A 19242-nucleotide genomic window follows, 5' to 3' on the forward strand; every position below is an offset into this window, starting at 1 on the left:
CCTGTCATGCAGACTCCATTCAGTGACCCCTGGCCCCCCTTCACCTATGTGCCCTAACTAGATAAGCAGTGCCTATGTTATGTATTGTGATGTAAATAAATTGCCTTTAAATAATGTTGCTATGTGTTGTAACCAAAGAAGGTACCAGTGACCTACAGGGGGACCTATAGGACCCCTCCTAGTCTCCCCCATATAAGCCCTGGGTGGAGCTAGCTCACTCTTATGCTCTTTACTGAGTGCAGCAAGGTCAAGTCCTAGGTGTGTGTCTGGAGTCCAGAGAAGGCCAAAGTCTACCACGCAGCCACGGATCCACAAGTCCACTACCCCCAAGGTCCAAGTCAAAACTTGGTAAGCTACAAATGGGATAAAGTCTGTCATAGTCAGTCTCAGTCAAGTCAGTCCAAGTCAACCTGTCTCAAGTCAGCGTGGCCGTGCATCAAATTGTCCAAGTCCACCATAATTCTCAGCAAACCCTGTGGTCTCTAAAGTCCCTGTCACCTCCATGGGCCTGGCAGAGCTGTATAGACTGTTACACCTGTCTGACTCAGTAAAGCTGCAGTTCCGTAACTTGGTGTCCGAGTCATTATTTGCCCCTGTCCCCAGCCCAGGATCCAGCGGTATACCTTCGGGTGGTGTAGAGGATAAACCACATCCTGGCGTCACGAACACAAGATATTTAATGCCATCTGCCCCTAGGGTAATTCCATCTGCCCTCATCACACCATCACCACACATTGCAGTCTATGGAGAGAGCAGATTTCTGAGCAGTCCTAGCTATTTCCAAGCGGTCCTGACACTATTTTGCAGTGTGAACATAGCCTAATGCTGGGTAAACCCTTTAGGGTGTAGTCACACATACAGTATCCTGCTCATAAATGATGCGCAGGATTTACGCTGCAGATTTAAGTGTAAACTAAATGACTAAACAGCTTCAAATCTGCAGCTTCAAATCCTGCACAGGATACCGTGAGCATAAATACAACCTTAATCTGTCAATTTACATTATTTAGTGTTCTGCATATACATTGAATATTAAATAATGCAGCATAATAATACTGAACTGTCATCACCCTGGAATCAGTAATGAATGTTTACAGTAGCCGACTGTTCACATGTTCTGACAGCAGATGGCAGTATAACACCATGATATTACTGCTGAACGCTCAGGTGTCACAAGAAAGGAACAATTTTAGTTTTAACAATAAAATGAGAAAAAAATATATATATATTATATTGGTTTTACACTTGCAACTGTAATAATAAAATTCACACAGGAAAAAAGTTATTTAAAGGTGCAGTACAAGCGGTGAATGTCCTACGACCTGTTAATGATTCCTATTAACACCAACAGACTATGCAGCAGATTTATTATTGCAAACACATCACAATTCTGCCATAGATAAAGCTTTAGATGCATTTTTTGCCTTGTCCAGCTAGGGATGTGTGGAAACGGACGTGGCTTCCGTGGAAGGGTGAGCAGATTAAATGTGCAAAAAATACATGACCTAAGATTCGGCAAAAGTCGGCCAGCTAATAGTTTGTCTAAATTTAGACTATAGACCAGTATTTCCCAACCATGTTACTACCAGCTGTTGCAAAACTACAACTGCCAGCATGCCCAGACAGCCAAAGGCAACCATGCAGTTTATATATATACATATATATACCATTATATGCAGCACTATCAAATAATAATATATGAGTGGTGCCAGTGTCCAAAAAAACCTGATCAGGTTTCTCCAGATAGATATCCAACAAAAAACGCAGCACTTCAGTTCCAGCAAATGTGTATTTAAAGGGGTACTCCAGTGGAAAACATTAATGAACAACTGATGCCAGAACGTTAAATAGATTTGTAAATTGCTTCTATTAAAAAATCCCAATCCTTCCAGTACTTATCAGCTGCTGTATTCTCCACAGGAAGTTCTTTTCTTTTTGAATTTCCTTTCTGTCTGACCACAGTGCTCTCTGCTGACACCTCTGTCCATTTCAGGAACTGTCGAGAGTAGGAGTAAATCCCCATAACAAACCAATGCTGCTACGGAGAGTTCCTAAAATGGACAGCTGTCACGCCCCCTCCCATAGGCTTGTATTCAGGGGGCGGAGCGTGACGTCACACGGGGGCAGGGCCGTGATGTCACAATGCTCCGGTCCCCGTGATCGTCAGTAATCAGACCCGGAGCGAACGTGCTCCGGGGACTGATTCTAATGGGTTGCTGCGTGCAAGATCACGGGGGTCCCAAGGGGCGGAACCCCGCGATCAGGCATCTTATAAGATGTCTTAGCGCCGGAGTACCCCTTTAAATACACGTTTGCTGGAACTGGAGTGCTGCGTTTTTTGTTGTTGGAGAGATTATGTATATATATATATATATATATATATATATATATAAAATTAAAATGTATTTTTTAAATAAATAGTTCGGACATTTACCCACAGAACGATACAACATGTTTATGCCTATTTTTGTTTACATATTTTTTTTTGAAAAAATGGGAAAAGGGGGGTGATTCCGAATTTTATTACATTATTTTTTTAGTCCCCATTTGAACCCTTCATATACAATCTTATATGCATATACCGCTCAATGCTGAAGGTATGAGACCTCCGCTCGCCTCCGCAGCTGATCGGGACCCCGCGATTTCATCACAGCAAAGAATTCATGTCAGTTCTTACCCATCAGCCAAACACGTAATATAGAGTTTGCATGGCCGTGCTGGGTGTAGTAGTCTTTCTGCCGGTCTGCTAGTCACTAGTGATGAGCGGCAGGGGTCCTATTCGAATTTGCGATATTTCACGAATATATGGATTAATATTCGTCCTATGTTCGCGAAATTTGCATATTCGCTATGTTTGTTCCCTTTTTTTTTCCATGTGAAAATTCGTAGTGAAATTCGCATGGTGCGCATGCGCGATTTTATCTTTCACCTAAAAGAAGGGAGGGATCAGTGTCTTCTGGAAGTGCCGATATTCGCAAATATTTGCATATTCGCATATACAAAGTACTGTGAAGAAAAAAAAATATTCGTCATTACGAATATATATCGCTATATTCTAAATATTCACTGTAAAGATTTGCATTTCGAATATTTGTGCTCAGCACTACTAGTCACTACTTTTTTCGCTATATACCAAATTAACCCCCTGTCCCCTCAGCGGAAGAGGGGTGGGGTTGGCTTCGGAGGCCATGCAGATTATTCCTGCTGTGAATCCTAAGTGACCAGATAATTTTATTGGCTTCCATGACCTAACCAAGAGGAAGCCACACAATGGGGTGAATGCATTCTAGTGTCTTTTTATGCTACAAGCTGAGATCAGGGAAGGCAATCTCCAGCCCTCCCATCATGGCGAGGCGGACAGGGGTTATAAAAAAGGGTTTATTGGTGGTTTCTGCTGCTGAACCATTAAATCTGTGAGAATTTAGGAGAAAAAATGCTGCTATGTAGGTGGCCAACCTCAGTTCATTCTTTGGTGTAGAATAGAGAACCGTAATTAAACTATAAGACAGTATTTTCCAAACAGTGTGTCTTCAGCTGTTGCAAATAAATCCAAAATACCCATAAGGTATTCCCAGGGGTTCAAAATACTATATCAAATTCCCATTTGGGCTTTCGCCTTCCTGGGACTAAATCCCCAAAGCTCAGGAACCCTAACAAAAATAATAAAATTTTACTTTTATTTCTTCATTAAAATCCTAATTAGGTGAGAAATAAAAAAATATAGTGATTTAAAACCACAGAAATTGGGTTAGATCGGGGTTATTTTGAGACATTCCCCTTTCTAACCTTGGATAGTTAGATATATATTTCCATTTGTTACCTTTATTTATGGATTATATTTCCTATTTTTCCACTCTAATATTTATCAGTAATTCTGTCCCAATTCTGCTGTTAAAAAATACACACTACACTCCCCCGACGTTTCGCCGGCCGTAACCGGCTTTATCAAGGGTCGGGGTGCCATTAGGCCATTAGCACCCCGACCCTTGATAAAGCCGGTTACGACCGGTGAAACGTCGGGGGAGTGTATTTTTTAATAGCAGAATTGGGACAGAATTACTGATAAATATTAGATAGGAAATATAATCCATATATAAAAGGTGGCAAATGGAAATATATATATCTAACTATCCAAGGTTAGATAGGGGAATGTCTCAAAATAACCCTGATCTGACCCAATTTCTGTGGTTTTAAATCACTATATTTTTTGATTTCTCACCTAATTAGAATTTTAATGAAGAAATAAACGTTAAATTTTATTATTTTTGTTAGGGTTCCTGAGCTTTGGGGATTTAGTCCCAGGAAGGCAAAAGCCTGAATGGGAATTTGATATAGTATTTAGCTGTTGCAAAACTACAACTTCCAGCATGCCAGGACAGCAGAAGGCTGTCCGGGCATGCTGGGAGTTGTAGTCTTGCAACAGCTGGAGACGCACTGTTTGAAAAACACTGCTATAAGCTTTACCTCTTGGTCAGAAATGGTCTCTTTGTCCCATCATTCCATCCTTTCTCAGGCCTCTGTCACACAAACTTTCAAAGTGTTATTTTTATTTATTGCATTTTTTATGTGGCGTTTTTCTAAAATACTCTAAAATTCTAAATATGTATTATCTCATTGGCTTCTAAAAGCCATAACTCCCTTTTTTACATTTTTTTTTTTAATAATTGAGCCGTGGGAGAGCTTGTTTTTACTGGAACCAACTGTACTTTTCAATTGCATCCTTCATTTTACCATAAAACTTAAAGGGGTACTCCTGTGGAAAACTTTTTTTTTTTTTTTTAAATCAACTGGTGCCAGAAAGTTGAACAGATTTGTAAACTACTTCTATTAAAAAATCTTAATACTTCCAGTACTTTTTAGAGGCTGTATACTACAGAGGAATTGCTTTTCTTTTTGTATTTCTCTGATGTCACGACCACAGTGCTCTCTGCTGACCATTTTAGGAACTGTCCAGAGCAGCATATCTTTGCTATGGGGATTTTCTCCTGCTCTGGATAGTTCCAAAAATGGACAGCAGAGGTCAGCAGAGAGCCCTGTATTCATGACATCAGAGAAATAAAAAAAGAAAAGCAATTCCTCTGTAGTATACAGCCCCTAAAAAGTTCTGGAACGATTAAGATTTTTTAATAGAAGGGATTTACAAATCTGTTTAACTTTCTGGCACAACTTGATTTAAAAAAAATAATATAAAAAAAATGTTTCCACGGGAGTACCCCTTTAATGTGAAACAAAAATTAATAAATAAAAAAATATAATCGTGTGGTGACCATTTTCAAACTCGCAGCGGAAAATCCACTGCGAGTTTGAAAAGAAATACGCCTGTGTAAACGTACCCTTAGTGAGGAAAAATGTCACAAAAAGGCAAAGTAATATATTTATTGTGGTTTACAGTATATTGTTACAATATCAGCCATTTTATCCCCTGTGTTTTTGTCATCATGGGATTCATTCATGTGATTTAAGGATTTAAACTGAAGAATTAAAGGGGTTCTCCCGTGGAAAACTTTTTTTTTTTTTTAAATCAACTGGTGCCAGAAAGTTAAACAGATTTGTAAATTACGTCTATTAAAAAATCTTAATCCTTCCAGTACTTTTTAGGGTCTGTATATTACAGAGGAAATGGTTTTCTTTTTTGGAACACTGAGCTCCCTGCTGACATCATGACCACAGTGCTCTCTGCTGACATCTCTGTCCATTTTAGGAACTGTCCAGAGTAGGAGAAAAATCCCCATAGCAAACATATGCTGCTCTGGACAATTCCTAAAATGGACAGAGATGTCAGCAGAGAGCACTGTGGTCATGATGTCAGCAGAGAGCTCTATGTTCCAAAAGGAAAACCATTTCCTCTGAAGTATTCAGCAGCTAATAAGTACTGGAAGGATTAAGATTTTATAATAGAAGTAATTTACAAATCTGTTTAATTTACAAATCTGCTTTTTCCAGCCATTGAAGTCTATAAGAGGAAAAATGCCAAGTTTTCATGAAAAAACATCCTTTTCACAAAACCTGTGTAGAGGCGAAGTAGTGCAGTTACCCACAGCAACCAGATTTTTTCTTTCATTTTTCAGAGACCTCTTTAAAAATAAAGCAATCTGTTTAGTTGCTATGGATTACTGCACCAATCTTCCTCTATATAGGTTTTAATAAATTCCAAATGATAGGGGATAAGATGTCTAATTGCTGGGGTCCTGCCGCTGGGACATTTTGTTCAGAACGCTGGGTTCAGGTGGCCGTGGCCCGCTCCCACTGACATGAATGCAGGGGGCATGGCGGGACATCACAACCACGGGCGTCTGAACTCAGTGTTCTGAACATAATGTCCAGAATGCCGGGTGTCTGCACGCAGATCGCGGGGATAAGATGTTTAGCAGAGGAGTACCCCTTTAAGGACTTGATCCCATGGGAAGAAACAATGTAAAAAACAAGCTGAAAGAAGACACAACATGACAAATTTCAGTGCAGTTCCACATTGAAGCTCCCATTAACATCAATAACGTTAAAGAAACTCACAAAATGCCACATAACAACCACTTGAAAATACCGTAACAGTACTTTGGAGGGCTATTTTCTTTTCAGGTGAAAAAAACACCTAAAATAAGTTGTGTGTGAAGTAGCCTCAGGGTGCGTTTACACCACATTTTTCGTCTCCTTTTCACTATTTCTGAGCAGAATCCTGTGGAAAAATTCCACTCAGAAATTCTGTTGCAGCAGACTCCCATTGTTTTCAATAAGATTCTGCTGGCCGTGCTCACGGCAGAATTGCTGCGGCAGAAACACCTATGGTGGAAATTCCGATTTCAGACTCTGCAAAATGCATTGCCATCTATGGAGATTGTGCGTTGTCGTGTGGTCCTAGCACCGGCTTGTTGTGCTGGTGCTTGCGGAATGTCTTCCCGGACACTTTCAGGGTGGACAATCTGCCATGTAAACATACTCCTACAGGAAAAATATTGTATAGGGCTAGGTTCACTCCAGGTCAGTGCACACATTAGGGTATGTTCACACTGCATATTTCTTTTGCATAATTTTTACCAGAAAAATTTCCAGAAGACATTCTGCAGACGCAAAGACTGCTCAGAAATGCGCCATCTCCATAGACAGCAATGCATTTCCAAGCAGATTCCCCAGAAAGAATTGACATGTGAGTTATTTCTGCAGAGGCAAGAATCGGAATTTCCACAGCAGGTGTTTCCGCCGCGGAAATTCCGACGTGTGCACAGTGCAGCAAAATCCTATCAAAAACAATGGGACTCTGCTGCAACAGAATTTTGGACTGGAATTTTTTCATTGGATTACGATCTAAAGCTAAAGCTAAGTTGTATCCGTTGGCATCTCGCCGAAAACAGGATGCCGACCTATACTGTTAACGGAAGCAGGGGGCGCTAATTTCAATGGCTGAATGGAGTCACCTAGTCACTCAATTCGGGCCGCATGCACTATTTTCAGTGTACCTAAAAGCACTTCTGTTGCAGCAGAGTCCCATTGGTCCACTTGACATAGCGTATACATCCCCAACTAAGTCACTAGGTGACCCTGTTCATCTATTGAATTAATCGGGTCCGCTGCTCCCATTACAAGGACTAAGGGGTGCACTAACACAGTGTGAACCGATACTAACCTAAATAACATTATTACACCACCATGCGTCGCCTCTCTACCTGCTTGTCTAATAGGATTAGGTTAGTTTAGCAACAAGCTGTGAGGGTCTGGGGGTCTCCTTTCAACTTCCAGCTAGAAAACGTTACAAACCTCATACAGTGATTGATCACAAGAAGAATTCCTCCGCTGCGTACCTCACATTCCCACATACATGGATAGTTGTCATTGCTTTCTGCCTGATAGTACCAGGCTGTGGTCTGGGGCTAATAGGGGGCAGTGAAGGGGGGAGCGAAACAGTGGACTGGATTCCAGACTGCATGGTCACTGCTGGTATGACCAATACTACACTGCTCAAAAAAAAATAAAGGGAACACTAAGATAACATATCCTATATCTGAATGAATTTAAGGGGTTATCCAGGAAAAAAACATAACTTTTTTTAAAAATATATATATTAACTGGCTCCGGAAAGTTAAACATATTTGTAAATTACTTCTATAAAAAAAAAAAAAGTAATCTTAATCCTTTCAGTACTTATGAGCTGCTGGAGTTGAGTTGTTCTTTTCTAAGTGCTCTCTGATGACACCTGTCTCAGAAACTGTCCAAAGTAGAAGCAAATCCCTATGGCAAACCTCTTCTACTCCGTGCAGTTCCCGGAGACAGACAGAGGTGTCAGCACAGAGCACTGTTGTCAGACAGAAAAAAAAAACTCAACTTCAGCAGCTGATAAGTACTGGAAGAGTTAAATTTTTTTAATAGAAGTAATTAACCAATCCGTTTAACTTTCTGGAGCCAGTTGATATATAAAAAATGTTTTTTCCTGCAATACCCCTTTAACTAATCGTATGAAATGCTTTTGTCTTTACATAGTCGAATGTGCTGACAACAAAATCACACACAAATTATCAATAGAAATCAAATTTATCAACCCATGGAGGTCTGGATTTGGAGTCACACTCAAAATCAAAGTGGAAAACCACACTACAGGCTGATCCAACTTTGATGTAATGTCCTTAAAACAAGTCAAAATGAGTCTCAGTAGTGTGTGTGGCCTCCACGTGCCCGTATGACCTCCCTACAATGCGTGGGCATGCTCCTGATGAGGTGGCGGATGGTCTCCTGAGGGATGTCCTCCCAGACCTGGACTAAAGCATCCACCAACTCCTGGATAGTCTGTGGTGCAACGTGGCGTTGGCGGATGGAGCGAGACATGATGTCCCAGATGTGAGGATCCCATCTCGGTACCTAATGGCCGTCAGGGTACCTCTGGCAAGCACATGGAGCGCTGTGCGGCCCCCCAAAGAAATGCCACTCCACACCATTACTGACCCACCGCCAAACCGGTCATGCTGGAGGATATTGCAGGCAGCAGAATGTTCTCCACGGCGTCTCCAGACTCTGTCACGTCTGTCACACGTGCTCAGTGTGAACCTGCTTTCATCTGTGAAGAGCACAGGGCACCAGTGGTGAATATGCCAATATTGGTGTTCACTGGCAAATGCCAAACATCCTGCACAGTGTTGGGTTGTAAGCACAAACCCCACCTGTGGACGTTGTGCCCTCATACCACCCTCATGGAGTCTGTTTATGACCGTGTGAGTGGACACATGCACATTTGTGGCCTGCTGGAGGTCATTTTGCAGGGCTCTGGCTGTGCTCCTCCTGCTCCTTCTTGCACAAAGGCGGACCTGCTGCTGGGTTGTTACCCTCTCCACATCTCCTGATGTACTGGCCTGTCCCCTGGTAGCACCTCCATGTTTTGGACACTATGCTGACAGACACAGCAAACCTTCTTGCCACAGCTGGCATTGATGTGCCATCCTGGATGAGCTGCACTACCTGAGCCACTTGTGTGGGTTGTAGACTCTGTCTCATGCTACCACTAGAGTGAAAGCACTGCCAGCATTCAAAAGTGACCAAAACATCAGCCAGAAAGCATAGGAACTGAGAAGTGGTCTGTGGTCACCACCTGCAGAACCACTCCTTTATTGGGGGTGTCTTGCTAATTGCCTATAATTTCCACCTGTTGTCTGTTCCATTTGCACAACAGCATGTGAAATTGATTGTCAATCAGTGTTGCTTCCTGAGTGGACAGTGTGATTTCACAGAAGTGTCATTGACTTGGAGTTACATTGTGTTGTTTAAGTGTTCACTTTATTTTTTTTTAGCAGTGCATATAGGGTGTAATATCTAAATCAGGGTTTCCCAACCAGTGTGCCTCCAGCTGCTGCAAAACTACAACTCCCAGCATGCCCGGACAGCCTTTGGCTGTCCGGGCATACTGGGAGCTGTAGTTTTGCAACAGCTGGAGGAACACTGGTTGGGAAACACTAATCTACATAGACTATAGACATATACAAAGCTCTTTGAGGAACATGAGTTAATCACAATCCTTGCTGACAGGTCCAGCTGCCATGAGTATCCTTGATCTCAGTAAGATGTGGCTTTAACTCTTTTCTTTCCAGAATGAGCAGCACACAGGAAACTGCAGCATTGAAAGGTACTGTATAACATCCTGAGGCTAGAATTCTGCTGGAATATTCCGCTCGGAGTGTCCTATTGACTTCAATGGGATTCTGCTGCACTGTGCATAATTTCATAATTTCTGCGGCGGATGTTTCTGCTGGGGAAATCCCGATTCCTACATCAGCAGAAACAATGAAACAGTTTATTGTTTCCATGGCTTCCGCTCGGAAATGCATTGCCGTTTATGGAGACAGCACATTTCCGAGCGGTCCTAGTGCCAACGAAACAAGCAAATGTGCGGAATGTCTGCCATTCAGCACATTTTCTGCCATATTGAACATAGCCTGAAGCTGCCAAAGGACAGAACATTTATTTTGGCAGTCTTTTTTTTTTTTCCATGTGAGTATCTTTTTTTGTATCTATGACAGACTAAGTGTTGGGTAACACGTGCCATGTTTTGCTGCGTATTTTCCTACCCGTTAAAGTCAATGGGTGTCAAAATACACAACTGGTTTTGCTACCCATTGACTTCAATGGGAAGGAAAATATGCAGCAGCAAAATATGGCTCATGTGACCCTACCCTTAAAGATCATTTTTTATGTTTTTCTCTTTAGGGTATGGTCATATATATTGTATTTTGCTATCCATTGATGTCAATAGGTAGAAAAATTTGCAGCAGCAGAATACAACACATGTGACCCTGCCCTTAAAGTGTATACGATTTTGCGGCATAAGGCTGGCACTAGAATGGAACAACCTAAACGTGGATTCTGACAGCTCCCAATTGACTTCATGATAGGTGGTTGGTCTGACCTCCCTTGATCTGTGAGGCGCTTTAGCACTTTTAGGGTGCATTCACACGCTAGTAACACACGCTAGCATTCACACGCTAGTAACTAGCAGCGGGTTTCCCGCTGCGAGTTACGCTAACATTCATTTGAATGGGTCCGCGGACAGTCCACGATTCTGACACTATTGCGGACTGTCTGTGGACCCATTTAAATCAATGGTTGCGTAAGTCAGTGTTTTCCAAAAAAGTGTGCCTTCAGCTTTAACAAAACTACAACTTCCAACATGGCTGTCCCGGCATGCTGGCAGTTGTAGTTTTGGAACAGCTGGAGGCACACTGTTTGGAAAACACTGGGCTAAATTTCCACTTTTTAAAACATTTACATTTTTCAAAAATGACCCAAAAAAGCCACACACACACACACACACACACACACACACACACACACCGTTTTATTGGTAAAAATGTTTTATATATGAATTTATGTTGAGACTATAATGTTTTTTTTGTGGCAAATTCTTGTTTTTTCTCTCCAATAAAAGTCTATGGGAGCAAAAAATAAAAATAAAAAAACACCATGAAAAACGCCATCTGGGTTTAGCCTTGGCGTTTTTTCTTTTCCACATTTCTTCAATAGTGACATGATAAAGAATCACATGACCGTTATGATCAAAACACCGAGGGAAAAATGCCAATACTATAATAAAAAAAAAGTTACTCCTAATCCTGATCATATACGTCTAATTTTTATGCCTCTATCACCTATATTTATTATAATGATTCCTCTTTTCATTAGCTCACAGGTAAAGGGGAAGGGGGCGTGTCCCTCCTTGTGGTGGTGGGAGGTGATTGGTGCACCTGGTCATGCAGCCTTGTCCATGAGTCACCTCTTGTCCATGACTCATGGACAAGCATGATTTTGCAGCGGGACTGGTTGGTGTCCAAGTAGATATGGGGACACCTGGGAGCTATTTTCTTTATTAAATATTCCAAACTTTTTAAACAACCATGTTACGAAAAGTCTTTTTTTTTTTTCTACCTTTTTATTTTCCAAGAGTTATACAGTTTACAAATGATTCATGTAAAAAATGTAACAACCGTGTTTTACATCAACCTCCCCCCCCCATATCCCCATTCCTCCCTCCCTCTGTGTGATAAGAGGAAAAAAAAAACACCAATGTTGACATTCAATTATTTCCACAAAAGTTAAAGGGGTATTCCAGGAAAAAACTTTTTTTTATATATATATCAACTGGCTCCAGAAAGTCAAACAGATGTGTAAATTACTTCTATTAAAAAATCTGAATCCTTTCAGTACTTATGAGCTTCTAAAGTTAAGGTTGTTCTTTTCTCTCTTGTGCTCTCTGATGACACGTGTCTCGGGAACTGCCCAGTTTAGAAGAGGTTTGCTATGGGGATTTGCTTCTAAACTGGGCGGTTCCTGAGACACGTGTCATCAGAGAGCACTTAGACAGAAAAGAACAGCCTTAACTTCAGAAGCTCATAAGTACTGAAAGGATTAAGATTTTTTAATAGAAGTAATTTACAAATCTGTTTAACTTTCTGGAGCCAGTTGATATATAAAAAAAGTTTTTTCCTGAAATACCCCTTTAAATCAAACTTTTTCTTTCTTTTTGATTTTTGACTGAGCCCCACATTTACATTTCCAAAAGCTTTAATTGTATTTGCTAGCAGTTTCCAATGATCTATACTAGACATATTAGCATCGACCCATTTCCTTATAATTACATATTTGGCAAGAGTGAAAAGACTAAGTATTAAATCTCTAGACTACTACACTTCAGAAGTATCTCCCAGAATGGCACATTTCACTGATACATTTAATTTAAGATTTAAACATTTCTCTATGGTTTCCATTACTTCCTTCCAAACATTGTTTACCCAAGGACAACTCCATATCAAATGTATTGTGCCTGCTTTCAGTTGGCCACTTTTAGGACAAGATGCATTGTTCCTTTTCTTGATCATAAATAGATGCATAGGGGAACAGGGCCGGACTGGGACCAAAAATAGGCCCGAGCATTTTAGAATTAGCAGAGCATTTTAGTCATGGGTGGGTGTGGCTATGTGGAGGCGGAGCCACAAATGCAAGGGGCCAAATGTTAATCATAGTTGGGTATAATGGGGTACATAACGGGGGGGCTGGGGGGAAATGGGTTCGCAAAATTGTGGAAAGATTGTGATCGTATTTTTATTATAAATGTGCTTAATGTAAGTGTATGGGGAAGTAGATGTCTGTGCACACAATATGCAAAAAAGGAAATTTTTACTGGCGTGTATGGCCCCTTTCATACTGCAGTTAGTGCACGGCTGTGTGACGGCCACTGCAAGGGCAAATCTAATGTTAAAAAATTTACCCCCACCCAAGCAGAGGCCGCCACACCCCCTCCATAAAGCTCTATGGGAGAGCTGAAGATTGCTGAACGGCTCTCCCATAAAACTATATGGAGGGGGTCATAACGCGCTGCTGTGCTACAGCACAGGGACTCCAAACAGAAGATAGTGGGGGGCCCCAGCGCTCAGACTCCCCATGATCTTCAGATAGGTATACGTTTTCTACCAGCGGAATAGTGAGTACAGCTCTGGAGTATAATACAGGATATAACTCAGGATCAGTACAGGATAAGTAATGTAATGTATGTACACAGTGATCTCACCAGCGGAATAGTGAGTACAGCTCTGGAGTATAATACAGGATATAACTCATAATCAGTACAGGATAAGTAATGTAATGTATGTACACAGTGACCCTGCCAGCTGGAGTACAGAGGGGTCAGGGATGGACAGAGGGGTCTGGTGGAATACAGAGGGGTCAGGGATGGACCGAGGGGTCTGGTGGACTACAGAGGGGTCAGGGATCGACAGAGGGGTCTGGTGGAATACAGAGGTGTGATGTCCCAGTACGGGATATAGTCCCATACAGTACTTAGGCCCTGTTAGGGTGAGTCCCTCTGTGTCCGAGAGGCTCTCCTGCAGTGAAAACCTCACCCCGGCATAACGAACTTTTAGGGGTTAATAACACCTGCCCCTGGGCTACAACATCTGCCCCATACACCTCACCTTCACACCCCCTGGCTCACCACAGAGGGGTAAGGAACAGACAGAGGGGTCTGGTGGAATACAGAAGGGTCAGGGATGGACAGAGGGGTCTGGTGGAATACAGAGGGGTCAGGGATGGACAGAGGGGTCTGGTGGAATACAGAGGGGTCAGGGATGGACAAAGGGGTCTGGTGGATTAAAAATTGTTAAGGGACGGACAGAGAGGTCTGGTGGAGAAAAGAGGGGTCAGGGACGGACAAAGGGGTCTGGTGAAGGTGTAGGGACTTTATAAGGTAGTGTCAGGTGCAAACACTAATTAAGGGTGCACTGGCCCTTTAAATCCCAGAGCTCCGGTGCGCGTGCACCCTAGGAGGCAGGGATGAGCATGCTGGGGGTGTAAGAACACAGAGGAGACAGAAGAAGGAGGAGGTAAGTGACGGCCCGAGATCCGCATGTGGGTGCGTCCTGCGATGCGAATCCCGGGCCTGCCGGAAGACAGAGGGAGAGAGTGCTCACGGCCAGTGTGACCGGCCGGAGCGCTCGCCATAACAATTTGTCTTGTTTTTCTTTAATTTTAATATAATTAGTTTGTGTAGGTGTGTTAGAGTAGATCACCTCTGCTTCCCCTACTTCCCTTTCCAAATCTTTTCCTTTCCTACCAAACGCTTTCTTTTTATTCACAATTTCTTTTAACATTAACCCTCTAATGAATGCTTTAGTCCCAAACTAACTGAATTGTTGCCGTGGAGTAATTTATTTGCCAAAACTCCTGAATTTGGTTACCAATTTCTTGTTTCCTATCTACAGGGTGGGCCATTTACATGGATACACCTTAATAAAATGGGAATGGTTGGTGATATTAACTTCCTGTTTGTGGCACATTAGTATACGTGAGGGGGAACACTTTTCAAGATGGGTGGTGACAATGGCGGCCATTTTGAAGTCGGACATTTTGAATCCAACTTTTGTTTTTTCAATAGGAAGAGGGTCATGTGACGCATCAAACTTATTGGGAATTTCACAAGAAAAACAATGATGTGCTTGGTTTTAACGTAACTTTATTCTTTCAGGAGTTATTTACAAGTTTCTTACTACTTATAAAATGTGTTCAATGTGCTGCCCATTGTATTGGATTGTCAATGCAACCCTCTTCTCCCACTCTTCACACACTGATAGCAACACCGCAGGAGAAATGCTTTTTTCTTTTTGAAAGAAATTCAAAAAAAAAAGAACTTCCTGACTTAAAAGCACTGACCCTGACTTATCTGAATGAGTTGGGTGAACCAAGCTTTTTTGGGCCAATATGGAATGATGGCTATCACAGAGGCTTGGTCCTGCCTGATTTTCATCAATACCCTCGGAATCAAGGAAATAGGAGGGAAGATATAGGCTAGCCTGAACCTCCAAGGGATTGACAGAGCATCTACCGCCAAGGGATTGTCCTCTCTGTAGAGGGAACAGTATCTGTCCACCTTGGCGTTGAACCTCGTTGCCATGAGATCGATCTCTGGCATGCCCCACCTGAGCACAATCTGATCTCCGGTTGGAAGGCCTCTGCTCAGGCGGTCTGCTATTACATTGTGAGTACCCCGGATACGAACGGCCGATAAGTGGGTGAGGTTCAATTCTGCCCAATCCAGAATCACACCTATCTCTCTAGGGAGACTTGCCTCTCTCTTTGTTGATATATAAAACAGCTGTCATGCTGCCTGACTGAACTCTCACAGCTTTGACCTGACTGTAAGGGGCAAAGTGGAATAGAGCCAATCTGATGGCCCGAATCTCTAGGAGATTTGAGCATAATGTCTTCTCCTGGGGAGACCAAAGTCCCTTGGACTGTTTTGTCCAGAAGATGCGCTCCCCAACCTACAAGGGATGTGTCTGTTGTAAGTATGATCCAAACAGATTGGATCAGAGATTTTCCGTCCTGAAGGTGAGCCCAACAACACAGAGAGGACCGGACTTGAGGAGTCAGGGAGTGCATGGAATTTAGTCCCTTCGGACTGTGATCCCACTTGGCTAAAACCTCCGACTGAAGCGGAAGTAGGTGCCATAGAGCCCATGCTACCGCTTCCGCGGTTGCAGACATCAGTCCCAGCATTTTCATTAGATAGCATAGCTATCTTTCAGGAGTTAGATGAATAGTCATCGCTACGGAATCTATCATGAACCCTAGGAATTTCACAGACGTGTCTGGTTGAAGATTGGATTTGTTCCAATTGATTATCCAGCCTTGATTATCCAGCCTAGTTGATGAAGAAAAGACACAGCAGTCTGAATATGTTGGGAAAGGATCGCTTGAGAGGAGGCTTTGAGAAGCCAATTGTCTAGGTAAGGGACTATACACAGTCCCTCAAGTCTCACAGCAGCCACCACGGAAACTACTACCTTGGTAAAAGTGTGGGGGGCCAAAGAAATCCCAAACAAGAGGGCAACAAACTGAAATTGCCTTAGAACTCCCTGAATTTGAACAGCGATCCTTAAGAATCTTCTGGACCCAGGGTGGATCCAAGGTTCCCAGGAAATCCCCTGGCATAAGAAGATTAATAATTGACTGAATTGTTTCCATGCGGAAACGCTTCCGTCTGATAGACCGGTTGAAGAACCTTAGGTCTATGATCATCCTCATAGAGAAGGATAGGGAAGTTGGGACAGAGTGGGAGCACTGGCAGATATCCAAGAGCCTCGAAGAGGCCTGTAGTCAGGCCGCTGAGGATCTTCCACCCTTGGAGCCCCTGGAGCGTCTACCGCCCCTTTGTTTTTGGGACCCCCAATCTTTTTGGGATTTGGCTTGCTAGCCTGACCTGGCTCCATACCTCTTACCTCGACCGTCCTTCGATAATGCGGTTGAGCTCAGCCCCAAAGAGAATGCCAGGCTCATAAGACATAGCACACAGAGTGTGCTTAGAGAAGGTGTCAGACCTCCAAGGTTAAAGCCATAAGGGGCGATGCCCCGCTGAGGAGAGGGCCATGGACTTAAAGGCCAGCTTAAGCTGCTGAGGGGCGGCATCACAGAGGAATGCTATATCCAAACTAGCCGTTTTACAAGTGGCCAAAATGTCATCCCTAGAGACCCCTTGGTCTGGGTCGGACTGGATTTGAGAAAATCTATTTCTCAAAAATTTTGCTACCTCAGAGGAGGCTATCACCACAGAGGCGGACGCCGAGGCGGTAGAATAAGTGCACCAAAAAGCGCAATTGGCCTTACGGTCCATGGCATCCTGGAGGCTAGAGCCATCCTCCGAGGGAACCAAGGTCCGTTTGGATAATTTTGAGATGGCCAAATCCACCTTAGGTACAGGTCCCCAGGAAGAGACTTGGTCTTCCTGTAACGGAAACATGCTTTTAAAGCGCTTGGTAAGCACGGGACCTTTTTCCGGCTTTTTCCACTCCATCTTCATTAAAGACCAGAGGGAATCATCTGCTTTAAAGGTCCTAGGCCCCTTAGAGGGGGACATAGAGGCTTCGGTCCCCCAACCTGATAGACCTAAGCAACCGCTGAGTTTTCTCCGGGAAGACATTTTTTTTATTTATCTTCTTCCTCAGAAGAGGAGGACTGGGAGTCTTCACAAGCTGCTTCCCTGGACACCTCCATAGATCTTGGTGGCGAAGCTGGTCTTGTACGCTTGGCGGACATCAATTGCTTCAGCTCGTCAATGGAGGCTCCCATAGTGTTCATATTGGAGGGCACAAAATCCTTAACCCAGACAACCATGTCCTGGATAGTAGGTTCCTGCTTGGCCTGGTATCTGGCATGGCACAAAGGATAGAGGGAGAACTGAATATTTAAAATTATACACATAGTACAGTAAGGGGAGAGAGAACCGGAAGGCCGGAAGTGATGACAGACGCCGCAACCCCCGACCCTTCCCCGGAGAGCAGTCCTCCCAGAGAGGAAGTCGGCAGAACACATACGGAGCCGAGGACCGGAGACGACATATAAACAACATATAAAACGTTTTTGGATCTGACGGTGCCCTTTTAATGTCATTGGGAATTATGCAAAATTAGCAAAATATCCACTTCGGCTGTTTTTAGCTTTTCCACCACCTCTAGCATCTGCCTCCAGCCTAGAGGGGGCCTCTTGAGATATGTGCTATCAGACATTTTTGGCATAACCTGTGCTTATACTATAAATGTCCAGATGGGCATAGCCCTTTCAACAATAACTGTATAAGATTATAAAAAGCATCTCCTAATATACAGCAAACAATACATTACAATACTTATGTCTTGCGTCCTTACCTGTGTATCCTGTGGCACATTGACACTTATAACTATCCTTCAGGTTGTGGCAGGAGCCATTGTTCTGGCACGGCTTGGATGCACACTCATTTATGTCTATTTCACAGTGATGTCCTTGGAAACCTGGCACACAGTAACAAAAGTATTTGTTTTCCTTATCCACACAGATGGCATCATTCTGACACGGGTTAGATGCACAGCTGCCTATTACAATCTCACAGTGTTGCCCTGTGTAGTCTGGTTGACAATTACACGTGTAGCTGTCCATGTTCTCTACACACACAGCGTTGTGGTCACAAGGGTTGGGTGAACATGGCGACACCGTATTCTGGCATTGCGGACCACTGTGTCCAGCTCGGCATTTGCATGTGAATGACCAATCTTCATCTGAGCACTGAAAGTTTGGAAGGGCACACGGGTCACTATCACACTTAGTGCAGTTAAATCCATGTTGGCAGTCACACTGGTAATCTAGGTATCCAGGGGTAGCTTGACACAAGTGGTTGTTAGGGCAGGTAAATACTGTGCATGCATTATATAATACTGAACAGTCCAGTCCAGTGAAGGCCTTAGGCTCTGTGGGGCAGTGGCATGTGTACCCACCAAGTGTCTCCTGGCATGTTCCTCCATTCAGACAGGTATTAGATAGACAGTATTGTGCCAGACCTAGAGATCAAAGAAAAGTACAAGAGTATTATTTATGTTATCAGCCTAGACAAATCTTAACCTAGATCGGATCTCAGCTTATCTATAGTGCAATTTTTATATATTCTATTCCGGTTCCTTCTTTTCAGTTAATAAAACATTGGATTTGATTAGTTGCTATAGGGCTATGCGCCACTTTTTTCCACCACTGCTTTTCCCATGGATGACTTATCATTTTATTTTTTCATATAGAACACCAAATTCCATCTTTAAATGCAATCTTTAAGGGATATTCTAATCTGAGACATTTTTCTGGATATTCTCAGGGTATGCCTTAAATTTTGTTCCCAACTCTGGCCTGCTGGAGGGGTTTTGGAAGCAGCTGATTTCTACAGTGAGCATAACTCCCAATAACTTTATTGATGGTTGTGCAGAC

The 19242-nt window shown here is 42.9% G+C and overlaps 1 protein-coding gene across 4 annotated transcripts in view; it reads right to left on the reverse strand.

Moving 5' to 3' along the window:
• The window catches only part of LOC130290354 (protein crumbs homolog 2-like), a 125793-nt gene that overhangs the window by 70102 nt on the left and 36449 nt on the right, over nucleotides 1-19242 (reverse strand). For 2 of the 4 annotated variants that reach the window (XM_056537866.1, XM_056537865.1), the window contains exon 2: nucleotides 18162-18827. The exons of 1 other annotated variant lie outside the window; for it this stretch is intronic. In XM_056537866.1, coding sequence (XP_056393841.1) covers nucleotides 18162-18827 — 666 coding nt within the window. The remainder of the gene's footprint in view (nucleotides 1-18161; nucleotides 18828-19242) is intronic. One more of the 4 variants, XM_056537867.1, reaches the window with a different exon arrangement.

The sequence above is a fragment of the Hyla sarda genome, chromosome 9 (genome assembly GCF_029499605.1).
Source record: "Hyla sarda isolate aHylSar1 chromosome 9, aHylSar1.hap1, whole genome shotgun sequence".
Taxonomy (NCBI): domain Eukaryota; kingdom Metazoa; phylum Chordata; class Amphibia; order Anura; family Hylidae; genus Hyla; species Hyla sarda.